The sequence below is a fragment of the Bos indicus x Bos taurus genome, chromosome 21 (assembly GCF_003369695.1).
Source record: "Bos indicus x Bos taurus breed Angus x Brahman F1 hybrid chromosome 21, Bos_hybrid_MaternalHap_v2.0, whole genome shotgun sequence".
NCBI lineage: Eukaryota > Metazoa > Chordata > Mammalia > Artiodactyla > Bovidae > Bos > Bos indicus x Bos taurus.
The window spans coordinates 19,098,549-19,116,148 of record NC_040096.1 but is presented as its reverse complement, the minus strand read 5'-3'; the positions used below and the strand labels follow the sequence as shown (position 1 = coordinate 19,116,148).

At 46.2% G+C, this 17,600-nt stretch overlaps 1 protein-coding gene across 1 annotated transcript in view; it reads left to right on the top strand.

Moving 5' to 3' along the window:
- Positions 1–17,600, top strand: part of NTRK3 (neurotrophic receptor tyrosine kinase 3) — a 428,727-nt gene that overhangs the window by 239,908 nt on the left and 171,219 nt on the right. Inside the window, exon 11 of the mRNA XM_027521083.1 lies at positions 14,681–14,869. Coding sequence (XP_027376884.1) covers positions 14,681–14,869 — 189 coding nt within the window. The remainder of the gene's footprint in view (positions 1–14,680; positions 14,870–17,600) is intronic.

The following is a 17,600-nucleotide window of genomic DNA, read 5'->3' as shown; positions in this document are numbered from 1 at the left end:
GTGCCAAACTCTGGTCCAGTAAGCAGTAGGTGAGAGACCATGGAAGGGCCAAGAGGCACTGGCAACTCTCCATCTTCTCTGCAAGGACAGGGTCTACGGTCCGCAGTGAGACAGTGCAAGGTTCAGGGTGTACACAGCCCTCAGCAGATGTAGGATCAGGAACTGTTGACCTCCAAAGGCACCAACGGAGAACCTTGGGTCTCCACCTGGAGACCACAGAGAAACCTGGGCATGCCTTGACAGCCCTGTTGTCTCTTCAAGTGACAACCCCAATAATCTGCATTCTTTGGGATAATTTTGCTGGACACACATGGGACCGACTTTGACCTTTACAGCCTTTTGTGAGGCAGGCTTTCCTGTTGTCTGGGTTTATTCTGCTTCTCTTTCATGTGCGTTGGCCCCATGGTTTCTAAGTCACTCTTGTGGGTTTCTAATTTTAGAAGAAGAGATTTGCAGCCAAACTCATGAAATCTCCAAACAACTTCTGCAAAGATCCATCTGGTGGGGAGTCCTCACAGCTCCCAAAGATGCCAGTTTGCATCTTACTCCCCAGATGGAGAATTGCGATGCATGACCACCCCTTAGGTTTCTAGAGGAATTGAGTTTGATGTGAGCTCTGAAGAACATTGGAGGGGGAGTTGGAAGAGCCAGACTGAAGCCACAGCTTTTCCCAACTGTGCCTTAGGTCACTTCAACAACTCTGAGCCTCAGTTTCCTGATCTGTGACATGGAGAAGGCAGTCTCTATCTTGAGTATCTCGTTGGGTTGCTTGAGTATCCCACAAGGTGATTAAGGAAGTTCAAGGATAGGAAAATGTCTTGGAGCAATAATATATGGCACACAGATCTGAGGGATTTCCACTGATGTTAGATTATGTGTTTTTTTTTTTTTAACATTTATTTATTTGGCTGTATCAGGTCTTAGCTGGGCATGCAGAATATTCACTGCATCATGGGGGATTTTTTTGTTGTGGCACAGACTTTCTAATTGTGGTATGAGGGCTTAGTATTTGATGCGTGCAGGCTTAGTTGCTTTGAGGCGTGTGAGATTCCTAGTTCCCTGACCATGTCCCCTCTGCGTTGCAAGGTGGATTTTTACTGGATCAGTAAGGAAGTCCCAGACTATGGTTTTTAATGTACCATATCATGAGATCCCCATTCTAAAAGGCTCTAGGTTCTATGACTCTCATGTCCCTCCCTACTAGGGGCTCTTAAGAGGCCTCAGACAATTCCACTGAGCATCTTCTAGTAAAAGGAGAAATTCTTTTTGGCTTATATAAGGTGATGGGATCTGTGCCCAGCCCAGGGAGAGCTGGGTGAGTCTCAGGATTTGGGAGGAGTTCATAATCTCAGATTGGTCTGGAAGAAACTATGGGACTTTCATGGTTTCTCTCCAGTCTAAATTCAGGCCTCGTAGCATTTTCGATTTAGGGGCTTTGGAGATTTTATTGAAGTGTTTTTATTGTAGACCTCACTGGTTTGAGACTATATAATTATGTTCCCAGGTGGTGCTAGTGGTAAAGAACCCACCTACCAATACAGGAGACATAAGAGACATGGGTTCAATCCCTGGGTCAGGAAGATCCCCTGGAGGAGGGCCGGGCAACCCACTCCAGTATTCTTGCCTGGAGAATCCCATGGGCAGAGGAGCCTGATGGTCTACAGTCCATAGGATCGCACATAGTCAGACACAACTGAAGCGACTCAGCACGCACGCAAACACCGTAAGGCAGTTAGGGGAGTGATTAACATTATGGAATCCAAGAGCTCCAGCTTGAACGTGATGCAGTGTGACCTGAGGCAGATTACTCAGCAGCTCTGACTTTAATTATAGGACCCACTTCGCTGAGCCACTGTGAGACTTGAATGAGACAGGACAGTGCCCAATGGTGAATACGTGCTCAGCAGCCATCGGCTATTTTATAGTGTTTTGTTTGAGTACATAAGGCCATCACTCTGCAGAAGGAAGCAAGATTTTTTATAGGTGGCAAAATGCCATGGCATCACTCCACATGTACTTAGAAATACCATGAAAGGGATTTCTGCCTGACATACCTTGGATAAGCTATTGCTTAGAAAGCAGTGCATGAGACCCGGGCAACTACGGGAAGCTTTTCTAGTGGAGAAGCCCGCTATGAGCCAGTGCCTTTAAGGGCCCAAGTTTCTCCTAAAGAAATTTAATCTGTCTCTTCTAACTAGTTATGTTGTTTAGTTGCAACTAGTTATTTAGTCACAAAGAGTTGGACACGACTTAGTGGCTAAACAACAACAACAAAGTCACTGAGTTGTGTCCAACTCTTTTGCGACTCCGTGGATTGCAGCCCACCAGGCTCCTGTGTCCATGGGATTTCCCCAGGCAAGAATACAGGAGTGGGTGGCCATTTCCTTCTTCAGGGGGTCTTCCCAACCCAGAGATCAAACCCGCTTCTCCTTCATTGGCAAGCAGGCTCTTTACCACTGAGTCACCAGGGAAGCCCTCTACCCAGTCATGCCTCTGTTTGATTTAAAGAACCTCACGCTGAAACCATCCACAGGTCAACCAATGACGTTTTAGATATTGTTTCCCTTTTGTGAACGAGGTGAAGCTAGAGGCATCCAGGCTTAGCTCTCAGGAATCTGGGCTCTCCTTCCCTTGGTCTTAGTGCTGAAATCTGATTATGCAGTACAGTTACGTTAGTGAAAAATCAGACATGAGTGAGCGGGTGAAGGACATGGAGACATTGTTGATCCAACATGGCAGGACCACCTCGTTGATCCAACATGCCAGGACTGAGTACAGGAAGCTCAGAAATGATGTTTCCCTCTATTCACCCACAGTCCCCAAAAGGATGGGGAAAATCTGTGCATAATTATTTTTTTTTCCAGTTAATTTTCTTTGGAGTATAGTTGCTTTGCCTTGTTATCTTGGTTTCTGCTGTATAGCAAAGTGAATCAGCTGTATGTATGGAAATCTATGGAGAAGTCTTTGGAGGAAATAAATGCCTCTACTTTGGGGTAATATTGACTAGTCAGGTGGCTAATGCTAAATTTAGGAAAGTTGAGACTTGAGCTATAATCTCTTTATGGGGCCTTAGACAAAAACACAAGCATTTTGTACTTCAGTTGGCTTATATATGCAATAGGAAGGTGATTACTCACTTTCTATTTGTGCCTGGAATATTCTGAAACACTGTATACAGTCTTTGGAGAAAGATGATGACAATTGCCTCTCTTCCAGGCTGCCTATTTCCACCTTCTTAGGCCCCTTGCTGCCTGCCACTCTGTCTATGAACTCCAGGTTACCTCTGCTAGCTACAACTGGGTGCGTGGGTTGTGGGTCTAAAGTTCCTTGGAAATGCTGTGAGCTCCCCTCCTCAGTGAAGCCAGTTCCCTACAAATGAGTTACAAGGGAATAACGATTGGGAAGGAGCTGTGGTTGACCCATTATAACTTTTTCCAGTGTCAGAAAAACAATGCTGGAGGGTCAGGCAGCATGATGCAGTGAAATGAGCCCAAACTTTGAAGTCAGATAGACCTAAGTCGGCCTACCATTTATTAACCGTGTGACCTTGGGCAAATGATGAATCCTTGAGCTTCAATTTCCTCCACTGCATTACGGGGATAACAGGATCTACCCTCAGGGCTGTTGTGATGATTAACTGAGATAAGGAAAATCAAGTGTTCAGAGAGAGCCAGTCCTGCGTTCCTTTCCCTTACATGTGCATTCTCCGCATGGTTGTTCACCAGCATCGTTTTCAGTCACCAAGCGATACCTCCAAGCTATGAATGCTACCAGGCATGCACAAAGTCTTTGGCTCCTGTAAGAGGCTGGGAGGGAATAGAAGCCAGAGAATAAAGCTTATCTTTTGGGAAATGATTCAGGCAGAGGAGCATAGAAGTGAGGAGGGCATGCCTTGTTGGGCAGCCTGCAGGACCCAGCGAGCCCCAGAGATCACAGAGGTGAAGACTGTCAGGAAGCTAGAGGAGGCAGAGAGGGGAGGGACCAGAGGAGCCGGTCCAGGAACAGACAGTTGGTGACTTGTCCTTAGGTATGCTCTTGGGCTCAGCCTATGTTCATTTGGCCTCTGACCCACCCCTGCCAATAAAAATTAAGAAACTGATTTTCTTTTGTTTGCCTCCAAGGACTAAGCTCTTTTTATGAAACAGTAAATGGAATCCCTCTCTGAGCATGGCTGGGTTTTTAATTGTGTTTGTTCTGCTTTCACTTATTCCATTTTATGAGTTCTGCTCCCGGATTTGTTGATGCAAAGCTCTTACCCATCAGGGACACGTCATTGTCTGATTTTTATCAGTAGGAAAAGGCTGAAGTTTTAAAAAAATCATTTCCTTAATCTGAAGGTTGGCTTGTTTGCCTCATTCTGACACATTAAAAAACCATGAGACCCATCCAGGTTTGTTTTCTTATACTTCCCAAGTCAGATTGAGGTAGGGCGGAGTTTTTTTTCAACAGAAGAAGCCATGATCTGGCTGTTTGTGGAACTAGATTAGTTAGAGTTTAATTTGGGGATAAAGAATTGGGAAGAAGCATTTTAAGATGAATCACATCATTGAGGACAATAAACCCATCCTTTGCATAAGGCAATTTTGTAAAGATTTGTCGAGGATGGTGTGAAGCATGCTCACTGTCTGAAGCAAAGGATTAAAGTAACATTGTTAAGTACAAGACGACTTCATTCCTATATGAGTCAGCATGAATCGGGTTATGCTGTAATAACAAACAGCACCTCTGCCAATCTCCATGACTTAAAACAACAAAGCTGTATTTCTCACTTATGCCACATGTGCACCAAGTGTTGGCTGGAGACCTCAACTCTATGTCAGTTTCACTCAGAATGGAGGTTGCCTGGGGCGCTGCCTCATGCTTCAACAATTGCCAAGGAAGGAAAAAGACAATGTAGCAGATCACACACTGTTTTGTTTTTAATTGTGATGTAATTGATGTATGACATTGTATTATTATATTAGTTCCAGGTGCCCAATGTAGTGAGTCAGTTCAGTTCAGTTGCTCAGTTGTGTCCGACTCTTTGTGATCCCATGAATCGCAGCACACCAGGCCTCCCTGTCCATCATCAACTCCCTGACTTCACTCAAACTCACGTCCATTGAGTTGGTGATGCCATCCAGCCATCTCATCACCTGTCGTCCCCTTTTCCTCCTGCCCCCAATCCCTCCCAGCATCAGAGTCTTTTCCAATGAGTCAACTCTTCGCATGAGGTGGCCAAAGTACTGGAGTTTCAGCTTTAGCATCATTCCCTCCAAAGAACACCCAGGGCTGATCTCCTTCAGAATGGACTGGTTGGATCTCCTTGCAGTCCAAGGGACTCTCAGGAGTCTTCTCCAACACCACAGTTCAAAAGCATCAATTCTTCGGTGCTCAACTTTCTTCACAGTCCAACTCTCACATCCATACATGACCACTGGAAAAACCATAGCCTTGACTAGATGGACCTTTGTTGGCAAAGTAATGTCTCTGATTTTCAATATGCTATCTAGGTTGGTCATAACTTTTCTTCCAAGGAGTAAGCGTCTTTTAATTTCATGGCTGCAGTCACCATCTGCAGTGATTTTGGAGCCCCCAAAATAAAGTCTGACACTGTTTCCACTGTTTCCCCATCTATTTCCCATGAAGTGGTGGGACCAGATGCCCTGATCTTCGTTTTCTGAATGTTGAGCTTTAAGCCAACTTTTTCACTCTCCTCTTTCACTTTCATCAAGAGGCTTTTGAGTTCCTCTTCACTTTCTGCCATAAGGTTGGTGTCATCTGCATATCTGAGGTTATTGATATTTCTCCCAGCAATCTTGATAACAGCTTGTGCTTCTTCCAACCCAGAGTTTCTCATGATGTACTCTGCATATAAGTTAAATAAACAGGGTGACAATATACAGCCTTGACGTACTCTTTTTCCTATTTGGAACCAGTCTGTTGTTCATGTCCAGTTCTAACTGTTGCTTCCTGATCTGCATATAGGTTTCTCAAGAGGCAGATCAGGTGGCCTGGTATTCCCATCTCTTTCAGAATTTTCCACAGTTTATTGTGATCCACACAGTCAAAGCCTTTGGCATAGTCAGTAAAGCAGAAATAGATGTTTTTCTGGAACTCTCTTGCTTTTTCCATGATCCAGCGGATGTTGGCAATTTGATCTCTGGTTCCTCTGCCTTTTCTAAAACCAGCTTGAACATCTGGAAGTTCACGGTTCATGTATTGCTGAAGCCTAGCTTGGAGAATTTTGAGCATTACTTTACTAGCATGTGAGATGAATGCAATTGTGTGGTAGTTTGAGCATTCTTTGGCATTGGCTTTCTTTGGGATTGGAATGACCTTTTCCAATCCTGTGGCCACTGCTGAGTTTTCCAAATTTGCTGGCATATTGAGTGTAGCACTTTCACAGCATCATCTTTCAGAATTTGAAATAGCTCCACTGGAATTCCATCACCTCCACTAGCTTTGTTCGTAGTGATGCTTTCTAAGGCTGTACCTATGTATATTGTGAAATGATAGCATCCATCACCACACACAGTTAGAAATTTTGTTTCTTGTAATGAGAACTTTTAAGATATACTCTCTTAGCAACTTTCAAATACACAGTACAGTATTGTTAACTGTAGTTACCATGGTGTGCATTATATCCCTGGAACTTCTTTTTGTTTGTTCATTTAATATTTCACATATAAGTGCAATCTTATGGTATTTGTCTTTTTCTGCCTTATTTCACTTAGCATAATGCCCCTAAGGTCCATTCATGTTGCCGCAAATGGCAGGGTTTCCTCCTTTTTAATGGCTAAATAATATTCCATTTGATATTCTTATCAAAACTGCTTGATATATACCAATTCCATTTATGTATGTATGTATATATATGTCTATATACATACACACACACTGGGTATATATATATACATATATACACATATATATACCCATATATACACACATATATATATGTGTGTATATATATATATCTGTATTGTTGTTTAGTTGCTAAGTCATGCCTGACTCTTTTGCAACCCCATGGACTGTAATCCACCAGGCCCCTCGGTCCATGGGATTTTCCAGGCAAGAATACTGAAATGGGTTACTGTTTTCTTCTCCAAGGAAGATACCCGACCCAGGGATCGAACCTATGTCTCCTGCTTTGCAGATGAATTCTTTACCACTGAGCCACCTGGGAAGCTCCATATGCATATATGATTTAACTTTATGCATTCGTCAGTAGATAGGTTGTTTCCATATCTGGTCTATTGTAAGTAATGCTACTCTGAACACGAGGGTGCAGCTATCTCTTTGACATAGTGTTCTCATTTCCTATGGATGTACAGTAGCCCACCCTGACCCTGTATCCATGGGGGATGCATTCTGGAACCCCAATTGGAGACCTGGAAGTGAAGATAGAACCAAACTTTACATGTACTATGTTTTTCCCTATATATACATACCTATGATGAAGTTTGGCCTTTCCAGGTGGCTCAGTGGTAAAGAGTCTGCCTGTAATGCAGGAGACACAGGTTCGATCCCTGGGTTGGGAAAATCCTCTGGAGGAGGAAATGGCAACCCACTCTAGTATTCTTGCCTGGGAAATTCCATGGATAGAGGAGCCTGGTGGGCTACTGTCCATGGGGTCACAAAAAAGTCAGACATGACTTAGTGACTAAGCAACACAAATGATGAAATTTACTTTATAAATTAGGTGCAGTTAGAGATTGATGGCATTGATAATTGAGGTAGAACAATTATAGTAATACACTGTAATAAAAGTTACATGGGTGTGATTTCTCTCTCACAGTATCTTATTATACAAATGTAATGCCTATCCTTCTTAACCTTGCGCTCACCATGCACCGTGGTTATAATTTCTTCAGTTTGAGGTGTGAGAGCAAAACCAGCATTAGTTCCTTTTCCTTCTTCAAAATTTTGGCTATAGAAGATTGGTCCTTACTCTGAATCTTAGCAATCTCAGCTTACAATTTTTTTCTTTCCTTACTAAATGAAGAATTTTTATTCTTTCAATTAAGGGAAACACTTTACAGCTTCTCTTTGGTGCTAAGTTGTAGCTGACTCTGTGACCCCATAGACTGTAGCACACCAGGCTTCCCTGTCCTTCAGTATCTCCTGGAGCTGGCTCAAACTCATGTCCATTGAGTTGGTGATGCCATCCAACTCATCTGTCATCCCCTTATCCTCCTGCCCTCAGTCTTTCCCCAGTATCAGGATCTTTCCCAATGAGTCGGGTCTTCACATCAGGGGCCAGAGTATTGGGGCTTCAGCTTCAGTATCAGTCTTTCCAATGAATATTAAGGGTTGATTTCCTTTAGGATTGACTGGTTAAAAGTTAATTTTCCCTTCCTTTCCCCACTTGTTATAACCACATCCTTGGGACTCTAGGTCATTCCTTTGGAAATGGGAGATTTCCACTTCCACACATTGACTGGGAAAAGGCCAGAGTGGAGTGTCAATGCTGGGTGTTCTTAGGGCCAAATATCTGAGAATTGTTAATGCTTGTAAGTTAGGGGGTTGGTGGAACAGAAGGGGATTTAAGTGACAAGGATGGGAAACACTGGAGAGCTGATTTCAAGGAGGTCCTCCCCTTGATCCAGAATGGGCAGAACATGTTTCCATGGTAATGCATGACCAGGGTGGCTGCTGCCCTTTCCTCTTTCGGAGTGTGTCATACACGTCCCCCCGCCCCTCACCTTTTGTACTGTGGACCCTGAGTAAGCCGAGGCTTCTGAAGTTTCCGGGACCTTCGAGTCCAGGTGTGGCTTGCAGCCCCCAGCTCCCCTGTGATGGGGGCCCCACCCACCTGGGTCGGCGCTTACTGCACTGCAGGGAAAGTCCCTGTCCTGTTCCCATGGGGTGCCTTTGCTTTCTGCGGGATACTGAGCCCTGCATTGGAATCTACCACTTGTGAAAATCTGAACCATTCTTGGATCTGCTCCCTTATTTTTTCCTGCAGAAGGAGCAGGGAGGGGGGAGAGAAAGACTGTTCGGACCATCCTGCTGGGTCGGACACCTGTTGGTGTCATCAAGCTTTCTCTAATTATTCATTGATTCTACTATGGTGTAGTGAAAGATCAAAACCTACCACTGGTGTGATGGAAAGGAAAAAGCACCTATTTGGGAAGAGAATCATGTGATGGGGGGTGTCTGAGCAGACCTGTTTTCCTTCAGGTCTCTTTCAAAAGCTTGAACTTACCAGAAAGACTGTAAGCTGGCTTCTTTCTTTTTGTTTATTAGTGCTGCATACCAAAATAATTGTGTAGTTCGGAATGGATTAGTGACAGCAGAGAAACCCATCGCAGATACTAGACAGTGTGTGTGTGTGTGTGTGTGTGTGTGTGTGTGTGTGTTGAGAGCTCAGAACACAGCAAGCTTGACTCCTCCTGACCTGCCTTGGGGCTCAGGAAAGAGAAGAAAGCTCCCCAGACAGCAGAGATGTCTCTTGAATTACCCGTCCCTTCTTTATATCTTAATAGATTCTTTTTCTGGGGATATTCAGGTAAGGGGAACTGATTTGTTTCCCAGAGGGACCACAGGTCTGTGGTTTTCCCCGTGAAGCAAGTGACAGGGAAATTGGCCAGACTCGGGAAGGGAGATTGTTTCTTAGGGTTGATGCTGGTTGCCTCTATCAAGTGGTTCTCAATCTGGGACAGTTTTGTCACCCCAAGAGGGTATGTGGAAATGTGTTACGTCTTGTGTGGGAAAACTGGCTTTTAAAAACATTGTGTTTATTTAGTTTTGGCTGTGCTGGGTCTTTGCTGTTGCTGCACACGGGCTTTCTCTAGTCGCGGTGAGCAGGGGCTACTCTCTGGTTGAGGTGTGCAGGCTTCCCTTGCAGTGCCTTCTCTCGTTGTGGAGCACAGGAGCTAGAGAATCCTCAGTAGGTGTGGGCACAGGCTTAGTTGCCCCTCGGCACGTGGGATCTTCCCAGATTAGCCATCGAACCCGTGTCCCCTGCATTGACAGGTGGATTCTTAACCACTGGACCACCAGAGAAGTTCTAAGACTGGCTTTTTAAAAACATTAATTTAAACTTCTTTTTTGTTATTTATTTTTAAGAGTAGTTTGAGGTTCATGGCAAAATTGAGGGGAAGGTACAGACAGTTCTGGTATATTCCCTGCCCCTACACATACATGGCCTCCCCTACTAGCATTATCCCCTCCCAGAGTGGTCCCTTCATTACAGTGGATGAACCTGAGACTGGCTTGTCATGCCCAGGTCCAAGGATGCCACATATTCTGGCATACCCAGAACAGCCCTCTCCAAGGAGGACTTACCTTGCTCAGCGCCAGCTGTATCCCTGTGCTGGACTGGGCACAGGCAGGTGGGAGCAAGCTGCAGGCTTCTCTCACATCCTTGGAAGTGATGGGTCTGTGGACTCTTGATTGGTTTGTATTTCAAGGAGTGTGGTTTACGGCCAAGCAGAGGTGAGTAAGTGGGCCTTGAGGATTGAACAGCAGACTGACGGCACTGTGCTCTTTCTGATGTGGGTGAAGTTGAGTAAGAATGCGCACAGCCTCGGGGAGAGGGGCAGATGATGAATTATCTGTAATCTATCTGGGTGAGTCTAATGAGGTGACACACTCTGGTCCCCATTCTCAAGGTTCAAGAGGGACATCTTTAAAAAAGGGTCTCAGGGACCTGCATCTGAAAGCAGCTGCTCATAAGCAGGAGAATGAATGGAATCGATCAATTGTCCCTTTGAACAAATCCATTTTCTCAGTCTGTACCTTCAAGGAGGCAGCGCTATGGAATGGTACACAGGCTCTGGGGCCAGATCACTGGGTTGAATTCCAGCATCACCACTTCTTCGCTAGTGTGTGTCCTTGGGCACATTACTGCTCTATGCCTCCATGCTCCCATCTATAAAATGGGGAGAAATTGATACCAACCTCACAGAGGCAGTATAAATAAAGAAGTGAACTTTCCCAAGCCCGATACACGGGAACCATTCAATAATAAAAATGATGATGAGGATGGTAATTTTTCTAGCTCCTCAGCCTACTGTGTGTGTGTGTTAATTGTTTTGGGAACTGACTAGACAGTATGTTGGGCAAATTTTTCTATAGGTTTTTTTTTTTCCCCTAGTCTTTCATCTTTTTCTTCCTCTCTCTGTCTCCCTCCTTTTAATCATATGTTGGATCTCTAGATTGAGTCTTTAACTTTCAGACCTTTTCTTTCCTATTTACCGTCTTCTCCCTTTTTGACTTGTTATATATTCTTCCCCTGTTCTGTGGAAAGTACTCTCATCAAGGCCACCTTCTTATTGTCAAATGCAGTGACTTGATTTCATTTTTCATCTTACATGACCTCTGTATATAGACTGACTGACTTCAAAGACAGTAGCCTTTTCTGATTCTTTTCTACTTTTCTGAGCATTTCTTCTCATCCTTTTCCAGCTCCCTTTCTTTTGTGTGCATTTTAAGTAGTGGGTCCTCCAGAGCTCTGAAACCTGCTTTATTCTCTCATTTCTTTCTAGTCTTTGTGAGCAACCCCAGCCATCGCTTTCCATGGCTTATTGTGGTTGTTGAATCGCTAAGTTGTGTCCAACCCTTTTGTGGCTCCATGGACAGTAGCCTGCCAGGCTCCTCTGTCCAGGGGATTTCCCAGGCAAGAATACTGGAGTGGGTTGCCATTCCCTTCTCCAGGGGCTCTTCCTGACCCAGGGATTGAACCTGCATCTCCTGCATTGGCAGGCGGATTCTTTACCACTAGTGCCACCTGGGAAACCCAACTGCAGAAGGACGCTTCTACCTATGGCTCTTTCCTAAGCCCTTTCCAAATTCTAGAATAAATAATGTCAAGAACGTCAATGCTGTTTCAGAGCACAGCCTTCTGAAACATTTTATTGACCACTCCCTTTGTCCATGGACGATGAAAGCTGATTTGAATGTCCAGTGTTCTATTGTCTCCAAACGCTTCCTGACTTGATGCCCTTCCTCCATGTTGCCATAACAACTCATATCCTATAATGCTGAGAACAGAAGGAGCTGAGGTGTGGGGGCCTTCCATTGCTTGGTCTTTGGTGAACTGGATCCCCGGACTCCCCGTTTCTTCCTTTGCCCCTTTGTTTGGCTGAAGCTTCCACTTGCTGTTGCTTCCTAATAAAGGGCAAGGTAAAATTTTCCATGTCTGCAAATACATCTCTTTTGCCCTTCCATTGGGTGAATACATTTTTAGGTGTAGAATTCTAGGTTGAATATTTGTCCATCAGAATTTTGAAGCAATTTGCTCAGTAAAAGAAACAGTATGAAGTTGTTATGGAGAATTATGCTGTCTTTCTGATTCCAGTTCCTCTGGAAATATGACCTGTCCCACCCTCCTGGGAGCTCTTAGCGTCTTCTCCTTATCCTTATGGTTCTGGCATTTCATAATTTTGTGCCTTGGTCTGTGTGTGTGTCCACTTGTATGCACGCATGCTCTCATTTATGTGATAACCCTGCCACAGACCCTGTGGTCCTTTCTCCCATATCTTCCTCCTCTTTGTAAGCAAGATTTGCTTCTCTGCTTTTTCATCTTCCCAAACGTTGAAATACCTCGTTTCCTTTTGCCTCCCCTCTTCTTCTTTGTGTACCAATATTTATTTAATTCCTTTGTATGTTAACGTGGAGAGGAGGTAGAGACCTGTGCTCTAGCCGTGTTTAACTGGAAATCACTCTGAAGTGTTTCAAAAAAGTTACAATGTCTTTTCAGGAGCTGGTCTCTTTCTGCAAGGCACGTGATGACTGCGAGAATTTCGGCAACCCCTTCCTGCGACTTTTTCAAGTGGTCTCCAAGCACAGTCAGACATTTGTTACAGATCATAACAAGCCTGTCTGTGCTTACGGAGTGGAATTCAGGGTCCTCAGTTTGCGTTTACCCGTCTTCCATTTAGTTCAGCCTCATTGGTGCTTCACCTTGCTATCTGATGGGAAATATTCTTCCCATAAACTTCAGTAAGATGTAATGGATTTCTTCAGTGGAAATATTGGTCAAGCAGCAAAACCAAATCACGGCAGGCACTTTGTCTTGGGACCATGTGTCTTGCAAAGCAGCCATTTAAAACGCCACTTGTAGAAAGCCACAAACAGTCACAGCTAATTCACTTTACAGGAGTCTTATTTGTAGGTAGGGGAGAATCACACCAGCAAACAGAATCATTGCTTTACCGAGATTGTAGCATTAATTATCTTTGTCAACTTGTGTTCACAGATCACCTTAGGTCCTAGGCTTTTTCTTTGGGGTAGAAAATGGTGGCATTGGGGTTGGTGAAGATGCAAATGGTATTCTTTGAAGTCACTGGGGCAAATATAGTGCTCTCAAGAGTGGGACATGGAACTTCGCTCTGGTGGTCCAGTTGTTAAGAATCCTTCTGCCAATGTGGGGGACACAGGTTCGATCTCTGGCCTGGGAAGATTTCACATGCCGTTGGTGAAACAAAGCCTGTACACCACAACCACTGAAGCCCATGTGCCTACAGCCTGTGCTCCTCAACAAGAGAAGCCACTGCATTGGGAAGCCTGAGCGCAGCGACTAGAGAGTAGCCCCCGCCTCACCATAGCTAGAGAAAACTGGTGCCCAGCAACAAAGATCCAGCATAGCCAAAAAAAAAAAGAGTGGAACTGCTGGCTCAGCGGCACATAGGCTAATAGTGTTCCAGCCTCAGTGCGGTCATTTGTGGAAGCTGGTCCAAGTCAGATGCGAGCCTGCACTGGACTTATGCAAGACAGGATACAAGTCTGTCCTGGGCCAGGGAGGCTTGAGAGCAAATGAAAGTGTTAGCCTCTCATTTGTGTCCAACTCTTTATGACCCCATGGACTGCAGCCCACCACGGTCCTCTATCCATGGAATTCTCCATACAAGAATACTGGAGTAGGTTGCCATTTTCTTCTCCAGGGGATTTTAATCCAGGGATTAAACCTGGCCTCTCGTATTACAGGCAGATTCTTTGTCCAGTGAAAGTTACTTCCTACTCCTGTAGGAATCTGATGGCCATGCTGGAAAGGTTCTTAGCCTCCAGGGACTTAGCTGGACGTGGGACTCCCAAGGAAACTCTTTAAATCTTAATGCCCAAGATACATTCCCAGACCAGCTGAGTCGGAATCTTTGGGGGTGGGACCCAGCATCAGTAGCTTTGTCTATTTTTAAAATATTTATTTATTTATCTGGCTGTGCCAGGTCACTTGGTCTTTAGTTGCAGCTCATGGGATCCAGTTCCCTGCCCGGGGATTGAACTTGTGCCCCCTGCATTGGAAACTCAGAGTATTAGCCCCACTGGACCACCAGGGAAGTCCCCACAGTGACAGCAGTTTTGAAAGCTCTTGAAGAGACAAAGGACAGGGTGCATACTACCACTGGGCCATTTTGTAAATCCTGTTGTTGTTACATAAGTGAATAAATTTAACTTTTAATTATTTTGAACTAATTTAGATGGGAAGAAAGAGGAAATAATCATGTCATTATTTCACTCTTCTTTTGCAGCTGTTTCCGTGGCATGGTGGGGTAGAGTTTTCTCCCTCTCGTGAAAGAGAATTAAGGGGTTATTGTCAATTCAGAATCTAGGGCATTTGGGGAATATCCTTCTAGTGGATTTTACTCCCGTGGAAAATATGATCGGAAAAAATAATGGAAGGGTCCGTGGGCAGGGCTGGGCGCTGGCTGGATGTGACTTCACTCGGGTCCCATGTCTCTCCTGGGGTGTGCAGGTCCCGTGGCTGTCATCAGCGGTGAGGAGGACTCGGCTAGTCCCCTGCATCACATCAACCATGGCATCACCACGCCCTCGTCGCTGGACGCCGGGCCAGATACGGTGGTCATCGGCATGACTCGCATCCCGGTCATTGAGAATCCCCAGTACTTCCGTCAGGGACACAACTGCCACAAGCCAGACACATGTGAGTACCGTGGGAGAATATTGTCCCTCCTGGGGTTGGAGGGGGGCATGGCGATAGACCATGTAGGCGGGGGTTCTGGAACATTCTGGGGTGACCTACCACCTGCTAACTTCCCACTCTCTAAGGGACGCTCCTTCTTTGTCTAAAAACTCAATGAACAGCCTGGTCAAAGGGATGCCACGGGACAGAGGCCCCTGGGTGGAGAGGGCTTGGGGCAGGGGAAGGGGAATCAACCTGGAGGCAGGAGGCCCAGCCCCACCTGGAGAGGGGCTTCCAGTAAGGCAGGGACACAGGCACAGCTGGCTGTATCTGTAGACACCTGGCCTGTGTGTGCAGGAATCTTTGCCCAGACTACTGCCCGCAAGGTCGTCAGGCCCTCCACCCACACCTCCCTCAGACGGGAAGGGAGGGAAGGGTGGCGAGTACCTTTGGAATGGAAACATCTCTCCAGCTGCCCCTCCAGTGCCCCGAAGTGTACGGTCTGAGGATTGGATCATGACCCTGTGCTCGGACCCCTCCCCTCCTCACCGTAGATGTCTCCTTGAGATCAGAGGGCTCAGGGCACCTGCTTCCTACTCTCTCTTACCTCCTGGTGGTTTGGGTCCTCCCTTTGCACTTCTGCTGAGTCTGCTAGGGCCTCTCCTGGCCCCTGGAGCCCCGGTGCCTCTGCCCTCCCTCCGGCAGGTGTTCCCCTTGCTGTGTCCCCAGGTTCAAATCTAGGCTCAGTGACCCCATTGCACACCCCTCCACTGCCACTGCTCCTGCTCCCCCAGAATGGTCAGTGATGTCCAGAGAGGGAGCCCTGGAGACTGCCTTAGAGCTGGAAGGGACAGAAGAGATGGGTTAGGTTAAGGCCTCATCTGCAGACAGGAAACCCGAGGTTTGGGGAGGCTGGGAGTCCCCCCTCCCCTGCCCACAGGCTTCTGCCAGTCTGTTCGCTTCATCCGGTCAGCTGGTCCAGGTCAGTGCAGGGAGAAATGCCCCTGGCCTTGCTCTCCCCCGGTGGAGCTGTCTATATTTGGGATGCACTCTTTGCAGTTCACAGAACTCTTGCTGCTCCCACTAGTCCGTCTGATAGCAGAGCAGGCATTCGGCCACCTCATCCGCCTTCGCTTCTGTTTTTCCTGCTCTGTTTTTAGTGAGAGGATTGCCACCATGGGAGGGACTGAGCTTGAATCAGGACAAGGTCATCATTTGCCTCCCAACCTTGAGAGTCCTCTAGAATCTGTCTCAGTGTTTGTCACACTCCCCCATCAGTACCAGTTAGAGGAAGGATACTTGGGTTCTAGACCAGGGCTGGGCAAGGGAAGAAAGATACCTGTGTTTCAGATAAACAGTGGGGAAGACCGTGTCAAGAATGGTTCTACTCTGACTTTAAAGCTCTTGCCTCAGATCAGGATCATCCTCAACTGACCTGGGTGTGGCCATGAGGAAAGTCCTTCTGTGATGCTAGCGTGAGTCCGAGCTTAGTCTGGGGTTGGCTTTGCTGAGTTTTCTAGAGTGATGTTGGTACTTGAATAGAGGCTTGGCACTGCTGTGTTGAATGTGCAACTGGTTCTCCTTATTTCGAGTATTCTATAAAATCACCAACAACATGAAATTAGCGAACCCTGGACCATTGTTCCTGGGGAAATCCAGAGTCAGGTTCCTTGTGAACCTCTGGTCACAACCTTTTTATCAGCTGATCAAGACGTAACCTGTATTGCGCGTGCTTCTGTTTAAGGACACTTTAATACATAGTATTGATTCATTAACATTGAGCTTATAGTGGCCAACAGCACTGTGACTCAGGCCTGGACCAAGCTTATCAAACACACCTGTTTTCTCCATACGGCACATCACAGTGTTCACGCTCATAGAAACACTAGACCTTGCTTCAGCACTCTGCTCGGGGGCTGCTTTAAACAGCGAACTCGCCCGCAGAAAGCACAAATATACAATGAAAGCGGCATTGAATAAACCACGAGAAGGACACTCGTTACAGCACAAGAGCCACAACAAGAGGCAGAGAGCATGGCTTTTTCGCGTTAATTAGGGACGTGCGTGTGGGGGTGACTCAAACTTGTCACCACTCCTTGGATGTTTGTGAATAACTGTGAAAGCACCGTGCCCGTGGGTTTATGGGGTTACACATCAATTGTAGCAAGTAGATGAGTTCGTGAAGGCAGAACCCAGGAAAAATGAGGATGGGTTGTGTTCCTGTTAGTGGGAGCTCTGGGTCTCAGGGTAGAGGAGGGTCACGTGGGCTCCTGATCCCACGGCGGGTGACTTGGTGTCCACACGGGGAGAATCTGACGTGTGGGAAGGCAGCTCCTTCTGGGTTGTTGGAGTAAGTGGGTGCCGTGGATGTGGAGAGACCCGTGGGGTCTGAATGTCTTTTGAGGTCAGGACCTGGCCCCCAGCCAAGGAGCTGTCGCCCTAGGAACTGATGCAGCGGAGAAGCGTCCCCGGAGCTCCTGCGTCTGTGACTCAAAGTAGGCAGCCTCTCTATGGTTCTCACGGCATTTCTCTGTATAAACGACGAGGTCAGCAGAGACAGTGGGGAAGCAGGTTTAGCGACAAGACTTGAGGGAGCAGAGAACAAATAAGACCTCACAGGGTAGACTCCCTCGCTGACTCCATATCCTCCAAACCCTCCGATATTTAGGGGAGATGCCCTTTTCAGGGAAGCAACACATTGTGCCCTGTCAATAGACAGCAGGCGGCTCCTAATTGTTTTCAGAAAACACGT